Source organism: Crocodylus porosus, unplaced genomic scaffold, assembly GCF_001723895.1.
Source record: "Crocodylus porosus isolate Cpor-Errol unplaced genomic scaffold, CroPor_comp1, whole genome shotgun sequence".
NCBI classification, from domain to species: domain Eukaryota; kingdom Metazoa; phylum Chordata; order Crocodylia; family Crocodylidae; genus Crocodylus; species Crocodylus porosus.
The window spans coordinates 37,457,909-37,475,821 of record NW_017728886.1 but is presented as its reverse complement, the minus strand read 5'-3'; the positions used below and the strand labels follow the sequence as shown (position 1 = coordinate 37,475,821).

Here is a 17,913-nt window from a genome sequence, read left to right as displayed (position 1 = left end):
GCTGGGAGGGATGTGCGGGTCTGGGGAGAGGGGCGGCTTCTTGGCTGCTAGGCAGGCTTTATTCCCTGTTGGGTGGGGGTGGGGTGCTCTAACTCACAGTACTTTATGTAAAGTGCTGAGTTAGACTGGGGTACTGAATGTCTGTCAGTGCCTGTGATGTTTCTTTTAACTCACCTGTAGCAGACTCCAGCCCAGGCTGTCTATTACCCCTGAGCTCCTGACAGTTTGAACATTTAAGGATCAAGAACAAGCTCAGTGATCAAGAGCTTTTAGTGTGCAACTGTCATGTCTCTAGACTTGTGCCACTTATTGAAAATGGTATGGTTTAGCAGTGGCTTTTGTTGCCTTCTTTTCCTCTGGGGAACAAACAGTATGTGGGAGTGTTTCTACTTTAAGGCATTCTGAATTTACAGAGCTTATCCTCGCCACCAGGATGGATTTCCTTCCTTAGGATATTCAACTGAAGTAGGATCTTCCTGTCATGCTGTACTGGAAGGACGGTATTTTGACTTAGGCTCCAGGCACTTGCAGCATATAGGAGCAGACTGCAAAGAAGAATAGGTAATGGCTTCCTTGAAAAGCTTCCCTTTGTATCATATTTGTCAAAACTTTCTGCAATTTTACCTGGCTCTGCTCATCAACTATGACTAATGGAAACAACAGTTTTCTTAGGGGAAGTTTGGTCTAATACTCAATGAATAGAACAGAGTGTGAAGAGAGAGGAATGGTATTTGTATCTCTGTCACACTCTTGCTTAAGGCAAAAGTCCATGCTTCCTTTTCATATTTGTAAAATATCAACTGTTATTATGCCTCTACCTCACAGCCACAATCCCATCATCTCAAGATGTGAGATGGGCTAAAAGAGACCTCCCATGTTTCTCTTGAAGAAGAGTTTGGAGAGCGAAAGCCAATGATCCATTCATTTTATTCTGATTTAATTATTGACAAGTATCAAGAAACAAATTAGTCCCACACACTCTAACTATTTCCCATCACCCTGAATTCTGCTGTACTCATCATCTTCAGACTGTTTCTGGAAAAGATATACTAACGAGTAAAATAAAGGTTAGTATAATGCAGTTTAGGACGACAGAGTTGAAATGTACCTTATTAGCAGCTGCTAAGGAGACCAAACTTGGTACATCAGCAAGGTACATGAAAAATGTTGAATGCAAGTACCTGAAAATTAGATTGAAAAGTTATTTCCTGTCTTTTCTTAGAAAGCACATGTCTATCTGTACAGCAAGGCAGCCTGCTAAAGAGTTAATGTCCGTCCAATACAATGCAGAGTCAAAACAAGCAACGGTTTTTAGATATTAAATACATTCCTGCTGTGTCACATCATGGCGCCAGCATAAGCTAAATTCAAGACTTTTTATTGTCAAGAGGCACTAGCATTACACTACATTTCAGCATGGATGTTTGCCAACAATCATAAATAAAGAGCTCACTCATAAACAATCCCTAAAGGCTGCATGTCAGGCAGACGGTATTTCATTAAAAGTAAAGTTGGTCATAAAGTATAGGAGTACCTTGCTGGACAGCCAGTTGGGACTCGCCTCTCTTGTGTATGTTTGACTGTTTATAAGTTGTTTGTCAGTTTCCAAATGACTTTTCAGATAACTCATGTCTTGTTGCTTGAAAATCCTTCAGGTTTCCACAAACAAGCCTAAGATGTAGGGAAAAATGTGCTATTTTCAGGAGATGTTTAAAAATGGAAACCTGGAGAGTCTCTTAACGCAGCACTTGGGGAGAACAGGAAATGTTTGTAAAATAATCCTCATAAATGTGACAACAGCCTTTTCTCATTAACAACTAGACAGTTGCTTGAAAATCATATTAGCTGTACAGCCAAGGTTTCAAATAAAAAGATGAAATCTATAAGGTGATATGATGGCAACATATCTACTTGTACCATTCACTATTAGGTAAATGATTACATTTTCTGATTACTACAAAATGTAGATCACTTGATACTCTTAAAAAGTTAACCATATAATAAACATATTAGACAATCAGCTTTTCTTAAAAAAGGCATCAAGTTAATGTCTCCTAAATTTATCCTATTGTGGCAGAGGTCATACCAATAAGTAGTTTATAGAAATTTTGTTTTAATAACTCTGGTTTTCACTCTTATGTTCTCAGTACCTACCAGCTCTATATATGCATGCTAGAATGTTACTTACCCAGAGAATAGGCCACATTCACCAATTAATCCCTGGTCTGACTCCATTAAAATGAATGGAGCCAAACCATTTAAGGGATAGAACAAAACGTAATTATACAGTACATATACTTGCATGTTGTCATTGCTTTGTCCATATACTGGATGCTGTTTCCCAAAAGGCTAACACTCTGAAGAGAAAGCTCAACACCAGCACTGACACCCAGAAGTCTCCTTCTCAAACCTGTTTGCAATTTTCAGCTGAATTTATCCACAAATATTGGAACCCAGAATTAAAGTCTTCAACCATCCAATGTTCCAGACATTACCATAGGGGAAGTTTAATCTACAAGGACGCAGAAATATAAAACAAAGCTTTTGCTCAAAGCAACTGTTTGTCAGCTCATGTGCCTCTAATTTGGTTTTCAGTGACATTATGCAGCTGCAGCCAATGGATTCCAGCCAGGCCCAGCAGTGACTGAGGTTCTTTTAGGTTTAAATTTAGTATCTGAACATGCTATAGCCCGTCATTAAAATAAAATAAAGTGTAATTGCTCAAAACTGAAGCATAGAGATTATAACTGAAAAAGACTTATTAGGTCATCTAGTTCCATCCTCCAGCCAATACAGGATTGAAAACATATTGGATACACACTAACACAGCCTTTTTTTTTTCTCTTTCTTTTTATTGTACTTATTAAACAGTATATTCAAAGGTTTAAAAAACAACAACAAATGCCAGTGTAAACATGCTTCAGGTACATAGGTAATATAAAGTATTGCACATACAAAAATCATATAGTCAGTATTTCCTAATGGTAATAAGTTCATCAGAGTAAGAACTGTGCAGATGATGTGAATTTACTCAGCTAGTCAATCTTAATTCTGGAAGTCCTACACACACCAATTCAATATTTACAAAAGATAAACTCTCTTTCTTTCCTTTTCCTCTGTGGATCTTAAATGTCTGGTTGCATTGGTGTGAATCTTGCCAGGGCTGGTTTTGCAATGGTTTTGTGAACTGAGCTCCGAGATTGGTATGTAAAGGATCAGTGCAAACCCAAACAGACAGTCCTCCTGACACTAGTTTTTGTGGTAAGACCAGGAAATAGCCAGGTAGTCTCATCTTGAGAAAACACAAAAGAAATATTCTCCTTTTCCCACCAAGTCTCATGGGCAGGTAGAGCAATGCTCTAGTGATGCTAGAGAACTTGCCAAGTTTTCCACAAAAATGGTGTTAGTCCTTAAAATGGAACTTTAGCACACAGATTTTCTGGCTATTGAGCCAGAGTTTATGAACTGGCTGTGGTAAATGAGCGGGATGTTTGCTGAGTTATTTTCTGGTCCTTCAGCAAGTCATTAGATCGACAGCAGTGGCCTTGCTTAGTGGTTACTTCTGCTTTAACAATAATAGATGTCAAGAAAGCAGCAAGATGGCAATTTAACAAAGCTTAGGAGGCAGCAGGATGGGTTAAAAAGAACCACTGGTTCCAGGTGGACGGCAAATTGGAAGCCCAGTTAGACTGGTGGGAAGGAAAGAAGGCCAGAGAACAAAGTGAGTTAATTTTCTTTTCTTAAGCCCACAAAACACAAGAAATTTCAAAGTTGCTGCCATCACAAGAGGTCCTTAGCAGATAATTGACACAGATCTACAGCTGTGTGACTCAAAATTAAACTAGGGCCATTCACCGATATCAAAGTAGGAGCTACTGGTGAACTAAACTGGATTCATCCATTCTTTTGTATCTTAAAATCAGAAAATAAACAAATCAATACTGTTACTGCATTTATCACAAAATATCTTTCCTTTTGTGGATCATCTCAAAATTGGATCATCTGCTCCTACTTATATACATCCAAATATTTCCTTGTTATAAAAAAGAATTGTAAGTTACTTTATCCAAAAACGTGATTTTGCCAAAATCTCTTAAACTCATTAACAATGTTTTTGAGGCTGTATTTTAAAAAAATAAAACAAAAAATGAGGCATTTCTTTAAGTAAATGAAGTGTTACCATCTATGGTACAACAGTCACAAATCCAACATGATACGCAGTAGAATTTTTAAGAGGATGTTTTAACAAAATACGCACTCTGAAACAGAAGGGAAAGTTCAGTTTTGACAGAAAAGTAGACTAAATTCCTACAAACATCAACTGCTTTTGCATCAAATTATGCCAAAAAATGGATTTGGTTAACTGAATTTAGTACTGCCACCTAACGGTTTAAGAAGGTACAAGTGAGCTTTAAAATATTCTTTTATCATACACCCTGGACATGTCTACACAAGATGCTACCATGCAGTGGTTATTGTGCATTCATTTAGCACTTGTATAACCAAGTACTAAATAAATGTGCAGTAACCGGAGTTATTGCTCACTAGTGCAGGAGCATTCCTTTATTGACACTACTGCACAGTAGCCTAATAATACTGTGCAGTAGTGTATTAGCACGGCATTATTCAGCTACTGTGCAGTTGGTGTCTTGTGTAGACACCCCCCTTCTCATAAAATTATGTATAAATTCCTCTGTTCTCCAAAATATCTTGCAACCAAGGGAAGTGTACTGAATTTATAGAAAGGGTTCTTTTTTATATTTACATGGCAAGATGATTGCCATGTTATGTTTTAGTTCTTGAAAAAAATCTGAATCTATGGTTAGATCAGATACTTATCCTAGAAAGGTGGAAAAAATAAATAATTGTGCCTCATTTATAAAGTACTTTAAAGACTATCTTCATTTTTCAGAAGTACTTTCACAGTACCAATATATTGCTTGTCTCCCTGAGCCATAATTTCATAAGAGTTCTTATCCTTAGGGAGGTCAAAAATATTCTGCATGATACAGCAGTGTTTGAAAGTTTTGTCCTGGTCCATCTTTTAGAAGATACAACAATGCAAACATTTCAGTTTTGCAGATTTGGAGTTATTCTGAAAGTGTTTTAACCTACCACGGGTCCTCAAAAGTATCTTCTGAAATCTAGAATGAAGTATGGTATGAAAACTCTGCAGTGTGGTTGATTAGGTCTTCAAGGCAGCGATAAAGCTGCTTTTTGCCATGGATGGTCATCACATGGTGAATGTTCATAACGTTGCATAGCTCAGATTACAAGTTCATGTCACTTGCAAGTTCAAAGGAAGACTGTGGTAAAAGAAATCCTTTGTTTAATCTTTAGCACATTTCTACTTGTGAGCAGGGCTCCAAACTGAACCTTCACTTTCTTCTCTCATGCATCAGTAGTCTTGTCATTTGTCAGTTGTTCCCTGTCAGCCATGTCATCTTGAGGAGGCCTAGATCTGTCAAAGAAACCACACTAACGAAAACAAAAACACACATCAACAGAAGGTAACCACATGAATCTCTCTCAATTTCCAATATTCACCTTGCTAAATCTTAATTTAGGGCCTAGATTACAATCCTAGCTCTTGCAAGATGTGATACACTTGAGTAAGGGTAGCAAAGCAAGTTTACAAGTTCTTTGGGGAAGGAACCCTGCCTCTTCTCTGTTTGTAATTATAGACTTAAAACCACTGTATGTTAGGAATTTGAGGAGACTTCAGGAGTGCTCTGTCTCATACTGACTCTTATTAAGGGATTGGTCTTACAAGCTACAAGGCTCTGAGGACCCTCAGCACTCTAAGTCAGAGGGAGTTCAGGGAGATCAGCACCATGCAGGATTGCCTTAAATGTCTCAACATTTCTTTCTCTATAATTAGATACAAAAATTTCAAGTTTGATTGTATACAAAAGGCATCAACAGAACTAAAATAGCTAAGAAAATGTTCTAAGCATTTTTTAAATAATAATTAGCAACATTAGGTCACAAAAAACTTCTGATTAAAATAACTACAAGAACCCCCATAAAAAGAAAAAAATTGACAACCCTATATTTTTTTTCCATCGTATATATGGAGTTTTCTTCCTTTCCCTTCCCATTAAATGTACTTTGTAAAGACACAGTAATGAGAAAGGAAACATAAAAAGTGAATTAAAAAAAAAATCAAATATGCAGATCTATTCTTTCAGAAAGAACAGCACTTATGATGCTGCTGTTATTGGCATAAGAAACAAAATGTTTTCATCCCTTGGATAGGGACCTCTTTGCCCTACTTTTCTGACAAGCACCTTCTATACTTTCAGTGGAGTTGTGCTTGATTTCATTGGGGACGGTCAAGGTTTCAACTGTTTGGGTGCTATATAGATAATACAGCATCCTCTATGGACAACAGTAGCTTGCAAACTTTAACTGTTACATTGCAATGACACCATCTTCAGAGGGGGCTGGTATACTATATTAGACTGACTGGATTATAGATTTTTTAGTGTCATTCTTTATGAAAGCTAAATATAGGTGTAAAAACACCATGGACTGAATCCCCAAGTTTAATGCAAACCTACATGGACAGAAGTTTCTGAGACGGACAGCATTTTGGCTGACTTGAATTTTGACATCAACAGTGATTCTTCTGTGCTTCTATTTACCCAGTAATGGTTGAAGCCCAAAACAAGTGTTGTTTAGGGGCTTTTCAAATCAGTGATATTAAGAGACAAAGAAATGATTAGTTGTACTAAGCTAGGTAGCACTTTATAACCCAGTTTAAAGAACATTTGGGACATGTCTATTCTGCTTCTCTATAAGTCTGGAACTCACCACTGAGAAACAAACCCTGTCTACTTGTTCCACTGTGGACATGCCAAAGCCCAGCAATTAGGCAGCACAGGTGGTTTAAAGCCCCTGAACATGCACCCAGTGCTGCTCTTAAACTATTCTGGGAGCACCTGACAGCAGCACCAGGGGTGCGCTCAGGATCACCAGGTGTACTTAATTGTTAGGCTTTAGTATGTATAGAGAAGGAAAAATGGCCAGAACTTGTTTTTTTAGTAGTGGGCCCAGGCTCAACAGGGAGACAGGACAGATGTAGCCTAAGAGACAATCCTTTTTCTGAACACTAAATGTTGATGAAGTGATGTCAGGTTCTGGAGTTCTAAGGGTGTTTCTAGAAATTTCAAATGGGAAAGACTGTCTTTAAAAATTGTGAAAGAAAAAAAAGTCTTTACTCATGGCTGCAAATTTTGTAAGGAAAGAAAAACCCCAGGACACAACCTCCTGATACTAAAGGAAATCAGATTTCTTTTAAAAGAAAATATCTCCCTAAAATTAGAAGGGTCAACAATTCCTTAAGGGTTAAAGGAAAACATACTGGAGGCATTTCTTTCTACTATGCATTATGAATCTAAACATCCTGAAAAGAAGATCATAGGTCTTGGGAACAGATCAAACCATGTATGCCCATTTATAACCAGAATTTAATAATAAAAGAAGACTTTGAAAACAAGTTCCTTTCATAAAGGTCAGTGACATAAGCATGTCAGATATGCCAAAACAAAGAAGACACATGTCTACCCTGGCCTCTGCTCCAAAATGTTAAAAATTACACATTCCATTTTCTTTTTCTTTATTTTTGTTAGTTTAAATCTTGCTAGCATCCCTTCCAATTTCATTAAGCTAATAATAGAAATGACAACAACTACATATTTACCTTCCACAAAGCTAAGGTCAACATAGCCAGAACCAGCAATCCAAGGAGTATTGCTAATATTATAACCCACAAAGGGATTATAAAGGAGACATTTGGAGTGGCCCAAATGACTGAAGTTTTAATCTGAAATGAAAAGATATAACATGTAAGATTTTGTAATAAATGGATCCTGAAATAGGGATACAGTGGTTATAAATATTTACTTATAAAAGTTACATTAATTTCCTGACTAGAAACATAGATTTCCCACAGTTACCGTATGTTGACTGACTTGCTGCAATTTCTTTTCAATTTGTTTAAAATAATCCCTAAAAATGAGATTTTTACATATACAGTAATACTTCTTCTACCAGGCATAATACAAAACATTTGTATTTTATGGATATTGGATGGCTTTTGTGAACACTTCTATTGTTAATATGTTAAAACCATACAAGAAGTCAAATTTGCCTCTCATGTTGCATGTAGAATTGAACAACTGTGCAAGTGTGGATTTTAGGCCAAATTCTCAATTGGAACTAAAATGTGTACCATGCAAATTACATGTTTTAATATAAAAATATGCTGACTGATCAATACAATTTTTATTATATCATTTGTGTTTCCGCTAAGCAGCCCAAGAACTGGTGTCCATATATCCTTGGGTTACAAATTACAGTGCCCCAAAACAACATTCTTTTTGAGCTGTCACATTATGATCTTATTCTTAAAAGCAGCTTTGTATACTTGGAGAATGACAGTAAGTTACTACTCTGTAAGCGTGTCTGCACACAATGCTTTACTGTGCAGTAGCATAGTTTACTGCACGGTATTAAGTAGGGGTGTGCAATGCGAGCAGTATTTGATTTGGATTCAGGTTTAGCCTGATTTGGGATACAGTGATTCGATTAGTTGATTTGGAACACTGTCCCGATTCGATCTGGCCAAATCCGAATCTGGAGATTCAATGCTGATTTAGAGAATCAGCGATTCAGCCACAGACACAGCTTTAAATGTTTTTTCTATATACCTCATGGCTCGTGAATGTTGAGATGGTGAAGCATCCCCAAGGAGCATGGAGGGGTTCTGCGTGCTCGGTGGTGGACCCAGAAATGGATCGGAAGTACTTCCAGTCCACTTTTGGGGCCCTCCCATGCTCCCCTGGCTCTGTGATTGGCCTTGGGGGACCCTGGGTGCCCCCCCAAACCCAGGAGGCACCAGTTGCTGAGCCGGGGGACTTGCTTCTGGTCCACTTCAGGGTCCATCGTTGAGCATGCTGGGGACCTCCCCACACTCCTTTGAGACACTCCATCCACCCCAGCATCTTAGCATTCACGAGCCACCTGGTACCATGAGGTTTGTAGAAAAAACATTTAAAGCGGTGTCTGTGTCCGAATCATTGAATCTCTCTTAATCTCTCCAAATTGATTCAGAGGGTTCCGATTTGATTTGGAGAGATTAAAGGGTTTCCTGATTTGATTTGGCTTTGGAGAGTCATCTGCCAAATCAGGCCGAATCTTCGCCGAATCAAATCAGCGACCAAAGCTTTGCACAGCTCAGGTAGTAAGCATACACGTCTACATGAGCACACCTTTATTGTGCAGCAAATTATGCTACTCACAAGTAAATTTACTACTTGCAAATGCAAGTAGCAAATCTACTTGCGAGTAGTAACTGTGCAGTAATGCACATATAGATGCCAACTGGGACCAAATTTGCTCTCAGTCAGGCTTGCCACTGGGGGGTCAGCCTGAAGGTAGCCCCAGGGCTCTGGGGCTGGGAACCTCTTCTGCCCCAGGGCTGGGCTGGCTCTATGGCTGCCCCAGCCTCAGGCACTTAAAAGCCTGCAGGCAGTTTGACTCCTGGGACAAATGCAGGTAGCCTGAGGCCACTTCAGGCCCCCGTGTCCACCCCTGGGCAGGCTGCAGGCCAGCTGTACCAGCCTGCCTGCATCCTGGTGTGGCTGCCTGGGACTGCAGTGCTGCATGGCTGCCAGACCCATGACATCCAGGTCTGCAGGCTGCTCCAGGCTCCTGCCAGGCCTGTCAACACCTAGGCCCAGTTGCAGACAGCTCCTGGCTTTTCATAGATTGATAGATTTTCTTAGGATTGATTGGATGGATTTATATCAGGCAGCCCCCAAAACAAGTTAATTATTTGGTTTCTGAAGCCATCCTGTACTTTTAATGCTAGAGGTAATGCTAGGAAATCTGTCTGTTCTTGCTGAGTCTTCTGGTTACTCCTAGACCACTTACCCCATTCTTGGTTCCAGCCTAGTGCTACAGCCCTTCAGAGTTTTCCAATATTTTCTGCATACCCTTTCTAGGTTCTTGTCTTGCCAGCTTAATATCTTGTTTCTTCTAGTTTTATCATGCTGTCTCCTCCATTCCACTTTCTTGTAATCTCTGTCAACCCCTCTCATTACCAGAGAAGTCACTCATCAGGATCTAGGTCAGTGGTTGCTTGTTTGTTTTAATGCAGGGCCAATTTAGTGACTGATTATTGTCTCTTAAGTCTTAGAATTAATCAATCTAGTCACTCAGCTTTTAAGATGAGGGGAAGTGCAAAATTCATTTCACTCTTGTCTCTATACTACTTTACCTTTTCAGTAATTCCAACATCTTCACTAACCATTACCCCATCCTGACCCAAGTCTCAGTAATGGTTTCTCAGGAATTTGCAGACTTCCAGCTATCATCATGTCTTTCTGTATGAGCTAACTCCATTATCTCACTGTTTCCTGGTCTGAGGCAGTACTTTCAATAGGTCCTACCTTTTGTGAGGCTCACACCTACATTTCTAAAATGCCCCTCACTGTGGAATCTGGGCTCTGGTACATGGTTCAGACCCAAAGTAAATATGTTTCTATGTTGAAGAGAGGAACAAAGTATATGTTTAGGATAATAATCCTGCCCCTCTCAAAGCTAAAACACCAGTCTCTCTGAGAAACTCTCTAATTCTTATGCTATTTAATACTCTAAGATTGGTATTGTCTGATGGGTTAAATGCAATGTTATTAATTTAGTAAGACACATTCAGCTAACATGTTTTCCCACTGCAGCTGGGCATACTTCTAGAAGCAGGCATACTCAAATAGAAGTGGTGCAAATTTGAGCAGGGGCTTTTTGCTTCAGCTTCAGCGCATGTGCCCGAACATGCACTTTGGTGTGGTACAAGTTGTGCCACTTGGGGCAAAATAACCCTGCCTGGCTCCTCCCGGATTTGTAGCCAGGGGGAGCTAAAGCCAAGGGCCAGCATCTGTGCCAGCCCCAGCAGTATAAAAAGCTGCCCTGTCCTGGTTTCATTAGTACAAAAAGCTGCCCTGGCAAGTAGCTTAGGGCTACTAGCTGTCAGGAGCTTCTGGGGCCTGGCCAAATGGTATATGAGGACACTACCCCTTGTGCCAGCTGGACTGATGAATCAGCCCTGAGAGTTCCCGCATCCTCTACCTGCTGCAACAGTCTGGCAGTGGGGCCTGCTGCCTGGCTGTGACCTGCTGCCACCTGTGACAGCATGTGGCCCCAAGGCTGTGTGCCTGCAAGACCTGGATGGGGACTGCAGAGCCAGTAGAGGCACCTGCCCCTCTGGGCAAGCTGCCAGTGGGCTGTGGCTGCTGAGTTGGCCTTTGTGCAGCAGTACTGCCATGTGTACCTCTGCCCGGTTATCTGGGCAGCTATTGCCTGGAAGACATTCCCAGTGGGGTGGCTTGCTTTGAACTGTCAAAGCATGTCCTTCTGGTCCCAATTGGCCAGGAGGTCAGCCTCCTCCAGGTGGGTCCCAGGTGCCAGCTCTGAGCAGGCTCCTCTGCCTGGGTACTGCCACTTGCCTCACTAGCAGGAATTCTGGTGATCTCTATTTGAAAACTAAAATATCCTGGATAAAAAAATCTCAAAGTCACTCTGTAAAATACCCTGAAATCCATAGCCAGCGTGTGGTCTGCTAGCTAATGCTGAAAAGTGTCCATGCAAGACACAGGGGCGGGGGGAATAATCCCTGCTTAGTAGGGAGAAGCCAGGCAGATGCTTTGTGCCTGCAAGTCTGTGCTGAGCAGATGGGAGGGGCCAGCTCTGCTGTGGAGCAGAGAGCCCCGCCCAGCCCAGAGAACATGCCAGGATGCTGGGGGTGTCTGGTTTATCTTAAACTACCACGGGGCCTGGGAGAGACATTGCACAAACTGGTTTGAGGCAAATCAGTTAAGTCTGATTCAAACAGGTTAATCTCAAACCAGTTTCAGCCATTTTCAAACTGGTTTATGTGCACTGAACATCTGTTCTGTTACAGGTTTAAACCAGTTTCTGATGACTTAAACTGATTTATGTGTAATGTCTGTCCCTAGCCATTTATGAGCAATGACTTATAACTTTCTCTGTTGTCATGGAGGGACTCACTTGGGGTAAACAACAGTAGGGACCTTGTGGTTTTCTAACATTCATATTGGTGGGGGGGCTGCCAAAGCTAAGGGTGGATCTGAGGAGTGCTGAGTGAGGGTGAAGATTTCCTGTGAGTATGGTTAGTGAGGGACTAACAATGACGGAGGCTAGTTAGTGAGAGGGCAGCTTACAAGACAGCATGGGTGGAGCCTTTATGCTTTCTTTAGAGAATATTAGAGATATGATCAAAGCTGAATTTATAACGGAAACTGCTTTTCAAGTGGAACTTTGGACTTGTTACTGTGACCCCATGAGAGAGTTATGCAACATCAAAATCTGGTTAGGAAATCATCTATCCCAAGGGCTTTTCACCTTAAAAAATGGCTGCCCACAATTAAACAAACTAACTAAACATAAAGAAACATTAACAATGTGGGCTAAGGTCCTGAGATGCATTTTAAAAACCCAGATTTATTCACAACTTTCTAATTTATCTGATGCTTTAAGTAGTAGCAGCTTCATATTCACAGTAAATCAGTTACCCTAGTAATGTTATTGCTACTACCATATATTATGGATGTTTAATCTGCCCTTCATCTAATCTTTAATCATGCTGTTTAAAGAGGCTGAAAGATCATAAATAACTCTCTAATACTCCTACATGTTACTATCAAACATTTACAGCATAATGTTCTTGTATGTTTTGAAAAAATGCCCAAAGCAATATGTAAAACCTCCCTTGAGCTTGTACCCATAATTAATATTGACATTTGTGTTTACATATTACAATTGCCTTGTATAAACTTTTTTTTATAAGGAGAACAAGCATGTTTAAAATAAATATATCCAATCATTCATACTATAATAACAGCATTTAAAGTAAAAGAGTAACATGCTTATGCAAATGAGTATATGCATATGTGTTAAAACCAACCTTTTTCCCCTCTAGTAAACTAAAACAAACTATGCCAAAGACATGTATACTGGGATCCTCTTACATATTTAAGATAAGATAATTTAAGCCAACCAAAATTAGTAAAAAGATTCCTAACTGAGTTTAAAAAAAATTGGATCAAGTGCACTTATAGGATGCTGCTGCTGTGTGAGAGAAAATTGATTAACCTGCTCATCAGTGTTTTTTATTTAGTTAGTTATATTGTGATAGCTTTACATTTATTTGCTTGTCATATCCTTTCCAACATCTGTCCTCTTTTCCATTTATGCTTAAGATAAACAACTTGTCCCATGACAACATATATCAAGGCCCCAGGCCAGTAAAGAAGGAAGTGAAGGAAAGGCAAGGATTTATGTGAGTGATATCTTTTATTGGACTAATTGCATGGTTAGGGTGGACTTCAACAAGCTTTTGAATTAAATGAATTTTTTTAGGTCTTCAAAATACCTTAAGACCTACTCTATATTGGACATCTTCAGAAGATCTAAGAAAGAATGAATCTCACGTGAAAGTTTGTCAAAGTCTATCTCAGCTATGCTGTTGGGTGAATAAAAGATACCACCCACAGAAATCTTCATCTCTCACATATTTCCTGGACCACTGCACCCACATCACTTCAACACTACCAAAAAATGTAAGTACACGTTTCATCTATAGACATATGAATACTCCCACTGAACTTACAGGATTATTCACATTTTTTAAAAATGAGCGTCTATATGAATCTAAAAGATAATGATTGATGCATACAAGACATAGCAAAGTTGTTAGGTATTTTATTGGTATATCCTATATATATAATACACACACACACACACACACACACACACACACACACACACACATATATATATAGAGAGAGAGAGAGAAAGAGAAAGAGAGAGATTGATCATTATATATAGATCTATATATATATCTTCCACTAAACTGCCAGGTGCTGGCATTTGTGTATTAAAATTAGTTTTCAACATGATGATAAAATATTTGAAATATTCAACCCTTCATACCATCTCATAAAGAATTATAAGCTTTCAGCTAAATCTTTGGATTGATACATTCAAACCACCACTGATTTCTTTTAGAGGAGCAGAAATATAAAGCATCATGCAACTTCAAGGAAATTCTTTCTTTTTGCAGATGAAACATCAAAAGATCTTGTGCCTATATCACATCAAGCTGTAGAACTGGTAAATATCTGCTGTCATGAGTAGGTATGAAAAAACATAAAAGAACTATCTTTTTCAAAAATATTTAACAGTTGTCATGACAGGAATCATGCAGTAAATCATCTGTACGCAATAACAAGTATGGAGCAACAGAATAAAAACATTTATCAGATTCTTTGAGAGATCATCTGCGAGTTGTTGAGAACAGCAGGCTATCACCTGTAGCAAAGTTCTCCAGTCCAGATGAAGGCAGCACTATCAACATTGTTCTATGGAACACATGTTTCTGTTAGGGAACACATGCTTCAAGAAAACCTAAAGAGCCTGTATCCATCTTTCAGTTGGAAGCCTTTGATCCTTTATGGATGAACACTCTATATTAAGCATCAAAACTCACTGGGTGAAATTCTGGCCCTATTGATGTTGATGGTAGCAGATTTGCCATTGACTTCAATGGGACCAGGATTACACCCTCTACATTTCCCAGCTAAATGCAGGTACTTGCGTAAAAAAATGAGTGGTCTAGATGAAGAAAAGCTTTAGAAGCTTAAATCTGCTAAAACAGAGGTGTCAAAATCCCTTGGTCTCCTAGCCTGGATCCAGACAGCATGGTTCCTCATGGGCCAGATCTAGACCCACTTCCTGCAGTGGGATGAGTAATGGTGGCAGCATGCATTGTCACTGGTTCATGAGCCACTGTCTTGGGTCAGGGAACCACAGGAATGAATGCATATTTTGCTCATTCTTCCACCACTGACAGATCCCCACCAGGACTGTCTGCATGCCATATCTTTGACACCCCTTTCTAAGATATTTTATACTTGTTTAACTCCAAAAAAATCACATTAATGTCATGGTGTTATAGGTGAGAAAATAACTCCTCCTTTAATAATACTTTTTTATATATTGGGGTTAGATAAATTTGCCTCAAGATTTAATTTAAAAAGATTTGCATTGACTGTAACTTTTTTTTTCAAAGAAGGACTGACCATGATAACTCTCCATTTATGTGTAGAATTAAGGTTCAAGTTTAGGTGAGATGAGTTATTCTGGTTTTCCTGTTTACATCCACATGCTATTTGCCTCAGCTAAAACTGACAAAATAGAGCATTTAAAAGTGAGTGCAATGTAAAATTAAATGACTATGAACAGATTCCTCTAGATTACTCTCCCATCACAGCAGTGATAAAAAATTAGACTAAACTCAAACCCCCAAAACTCCATCCCCTAGTAGTCCAGGGCCCACACAGATTTTCTTCTCTACAGGTAGGGGCATTCTTTAATATCTACCTACCCAATACGTAGGGTAATTAGATAACATGTACCTGGAAACCTAAGGCTGTGTAAAGGTTTTTTCTGAAAGCCCAGATGTAAGGGTAATCTCATAGCAGGCAAGGACTGAGCTGCTACAGTTCAGGGGTTGGCAATCTTTTTCAAATGTTGGCCACAGCTTGCAACCCAGCCAGTCCAGTGGGCCTCCAGTTCCCTCTGGCTGCTTCAGTGACAGTGACAGCGACAGCAAACTGCAGTGAGGAAGAGCAGCCCCTGAATGGCCTGTAGCAGCTGGCTGGAGAGGTTAGAGGTGACTGGCATAGCAAAAGGCAAAACAGATTTAAAAGATGGGGAATTGGTTTGCCATTAGTAAAATGAGAATCAGGGCAGATCTTCTTGGGTTGGATCTGGCCCCGGGGGGCCACAGGTTGTCAATCTCTGCTATAGGTGGTGCCTAAAACTTTCTTCCTGTGAGGTAAACTGAGTGTATCCTGCTAACTGAGAAGAACCACTGCATTTAAAAACAATGTATGCAACAATATATGTAACACTAATGTTTCCTTTCAGATTATCTACCTTCAAGCAATGGCTTATCACAACAGACCTGCCAAATGTTACCATTTTTTCCTAGATGAAAAAATCTATCAATTATAAGAAAAGCAACCTGAAGTGCAGTAACTTCATAACTGAGAAATTATTTTAAAGTAGAATTCACTAGTATATATCAATATTATGTAGAAGAGTAATAAGGAATTTATCTTTAAATAGTGTCCACAGAACTCTTATCAGAAGCTGAGGAGATATTGATCCTGATTGTGCATCTCTGTAACAAAATCTTCTGAGATCAGAGTAATTAAAGTAATGGACAGATTTAAAATACTGTTTTCTGTGACACTTACTGCTATGCTTCCCTCTGGAAATTTTGCTGGCTGGACTTTATACGGCATCTTCTTAACTCCAAAGGACACATTAGAAGAAAGGGTATAGTGGTCATTTTTTCTCTGAAAATACATTTAAAAAAGTGTTAAGGAAAACAGTTACATTTAAAGGGTTAATAAAGAGTACAGCCCTAGTCACCCCCACTTTACTGTACTATTGCGCCAAGTGCAAGAAGGCAGTCAAAGGGTAATATGTCCCCCAGAAAAAAATACCTTCCTTATCTCATTAGAGGTTGCCTTGAGCCCTGAAGCTTAATAGCTTGTCTCTTACAAACATGGACAACTAGTGCCTCCCAAGTCTGAGGGGAGCACCAGATCACCGATTTTTTTTGGGGGGGGGGTGGGGAAGATCCCCCAGTGGCTCATTGCTGAGCCGGGAAACACCAGCAGCAAAACTGGCAAAACAGGAAGTGCATTTCTGCCCGCACTTCCAGTTTCATGGTTGGCACTTCCAGGGAATGCACAGCCAATCTCATGGGGTGCATGTGGATCCATGTGCACCCCCTATGCATTACTAATGCTTATAAATCTATATATATATATCTCACTTCCTGTGATAAAAGAAAGAAAATTAAGGAATAGCATAGAGAGAGCTTACTAGAGGTCTTGTATTCTCATAACAGAAGAAAATTCAATGAGGTGGAAGAAACCAAATTCACAATGATGTTATGAATGTTGAGCTCATTGTTGAGCAAGAGCTTAATAATATTAGAAATATATATATGTATACACACACACATATATGTCCATGACTCTGTGTGTGTGTGTGTGTGTGTGTGTGTGTGTGTGTGTGTGTGTGTATTTCTAATATTACTAAGCTCTTGATGAACAATGAATTCAACATTCATAACAACATTTCGAATTTGGTTTCTTCCCACTTCATTCCCACTAGCGTCATGACCGAAAGAGACTTAGGGGTCATGATTGATCACAAGATGAATATGAGCCACCAATGGGATGCTGCAGCCAGCAAAGCAAATAAAATCCTGGCTTACATCTACCTATGTATCTCAAGCAAGACCCAAGATGTCATCCTCTGGCTTTACTTGGCCTTGGTGAGGCCACAGCTGCAATACTGCATTCAATTCTGGGCTCCACACTTTAAAAAGGATGTGGAGAAGCTTGAGAGAGTCCAGAGAAGAGCCACACACATAATCAGAGGGCAAGAGAAAAGGCCTTATGAGGAGAGGCTGAGAGGCATGGGACTCTTCAGCCTGGAGAGGTGTAGGCTCATGGGGAATTGGTGGCAGCGTATAAGTACATAAGTGGGGTACACCAGGAACTGGGAGAACATCTGTTCACCAGGGCACCTCAAGGGAAGATAAGGTCAAACAGTCACAAACTGCTGGAAGACCATTTTAGACTAGACAAAAGAAAAAAGTCTTTACCATCCAAGTCTCTGCTCTGGTCTGGAATAGAACCCCCCCCAGAAATGGTGCAAACACCTACTCTGGACACGTTCCAGAAGCATTTGGATGATTATCTTGCTGGGGTCATCTGACCTCAGCTGACTTCCTCCCTTTGGGCG

General features: G+C 39.8%; 1 protein-coding gene across 1 annotated transcript in view; it reads right to left on the bottom strand.

The window, feature by feature from the left end:
• Positions 1-4,639: 4,639 nt before the first annotated feature.
• Positions 4,640-17,913, bottom strand: part of ITGA8 (integrin subunit alpha 8) — a 160,834-nt gene continuing 147,560 nt past the window's right edge. The window contains exons 27-29 of the mRNA XM_019532605.1: positions 16,347-16,448; positions 7,706-7,828; positions 4,640-5,478 (exon numbers count right to left, since the gene is read on the bottom strand). Coding sequence (XP_019388150.1) covers positions 5,392-5,478; positions 7,706-7,828; positions 16,347-16,448 — 312 coding nt within the window. The 3' untranslated portion in view covers positions 4,640-5,391. The remainder of the gene's footprint in view (positions 5,479-7,705; positions 7,829-16,346; positions 16,449-17,913) is intronic.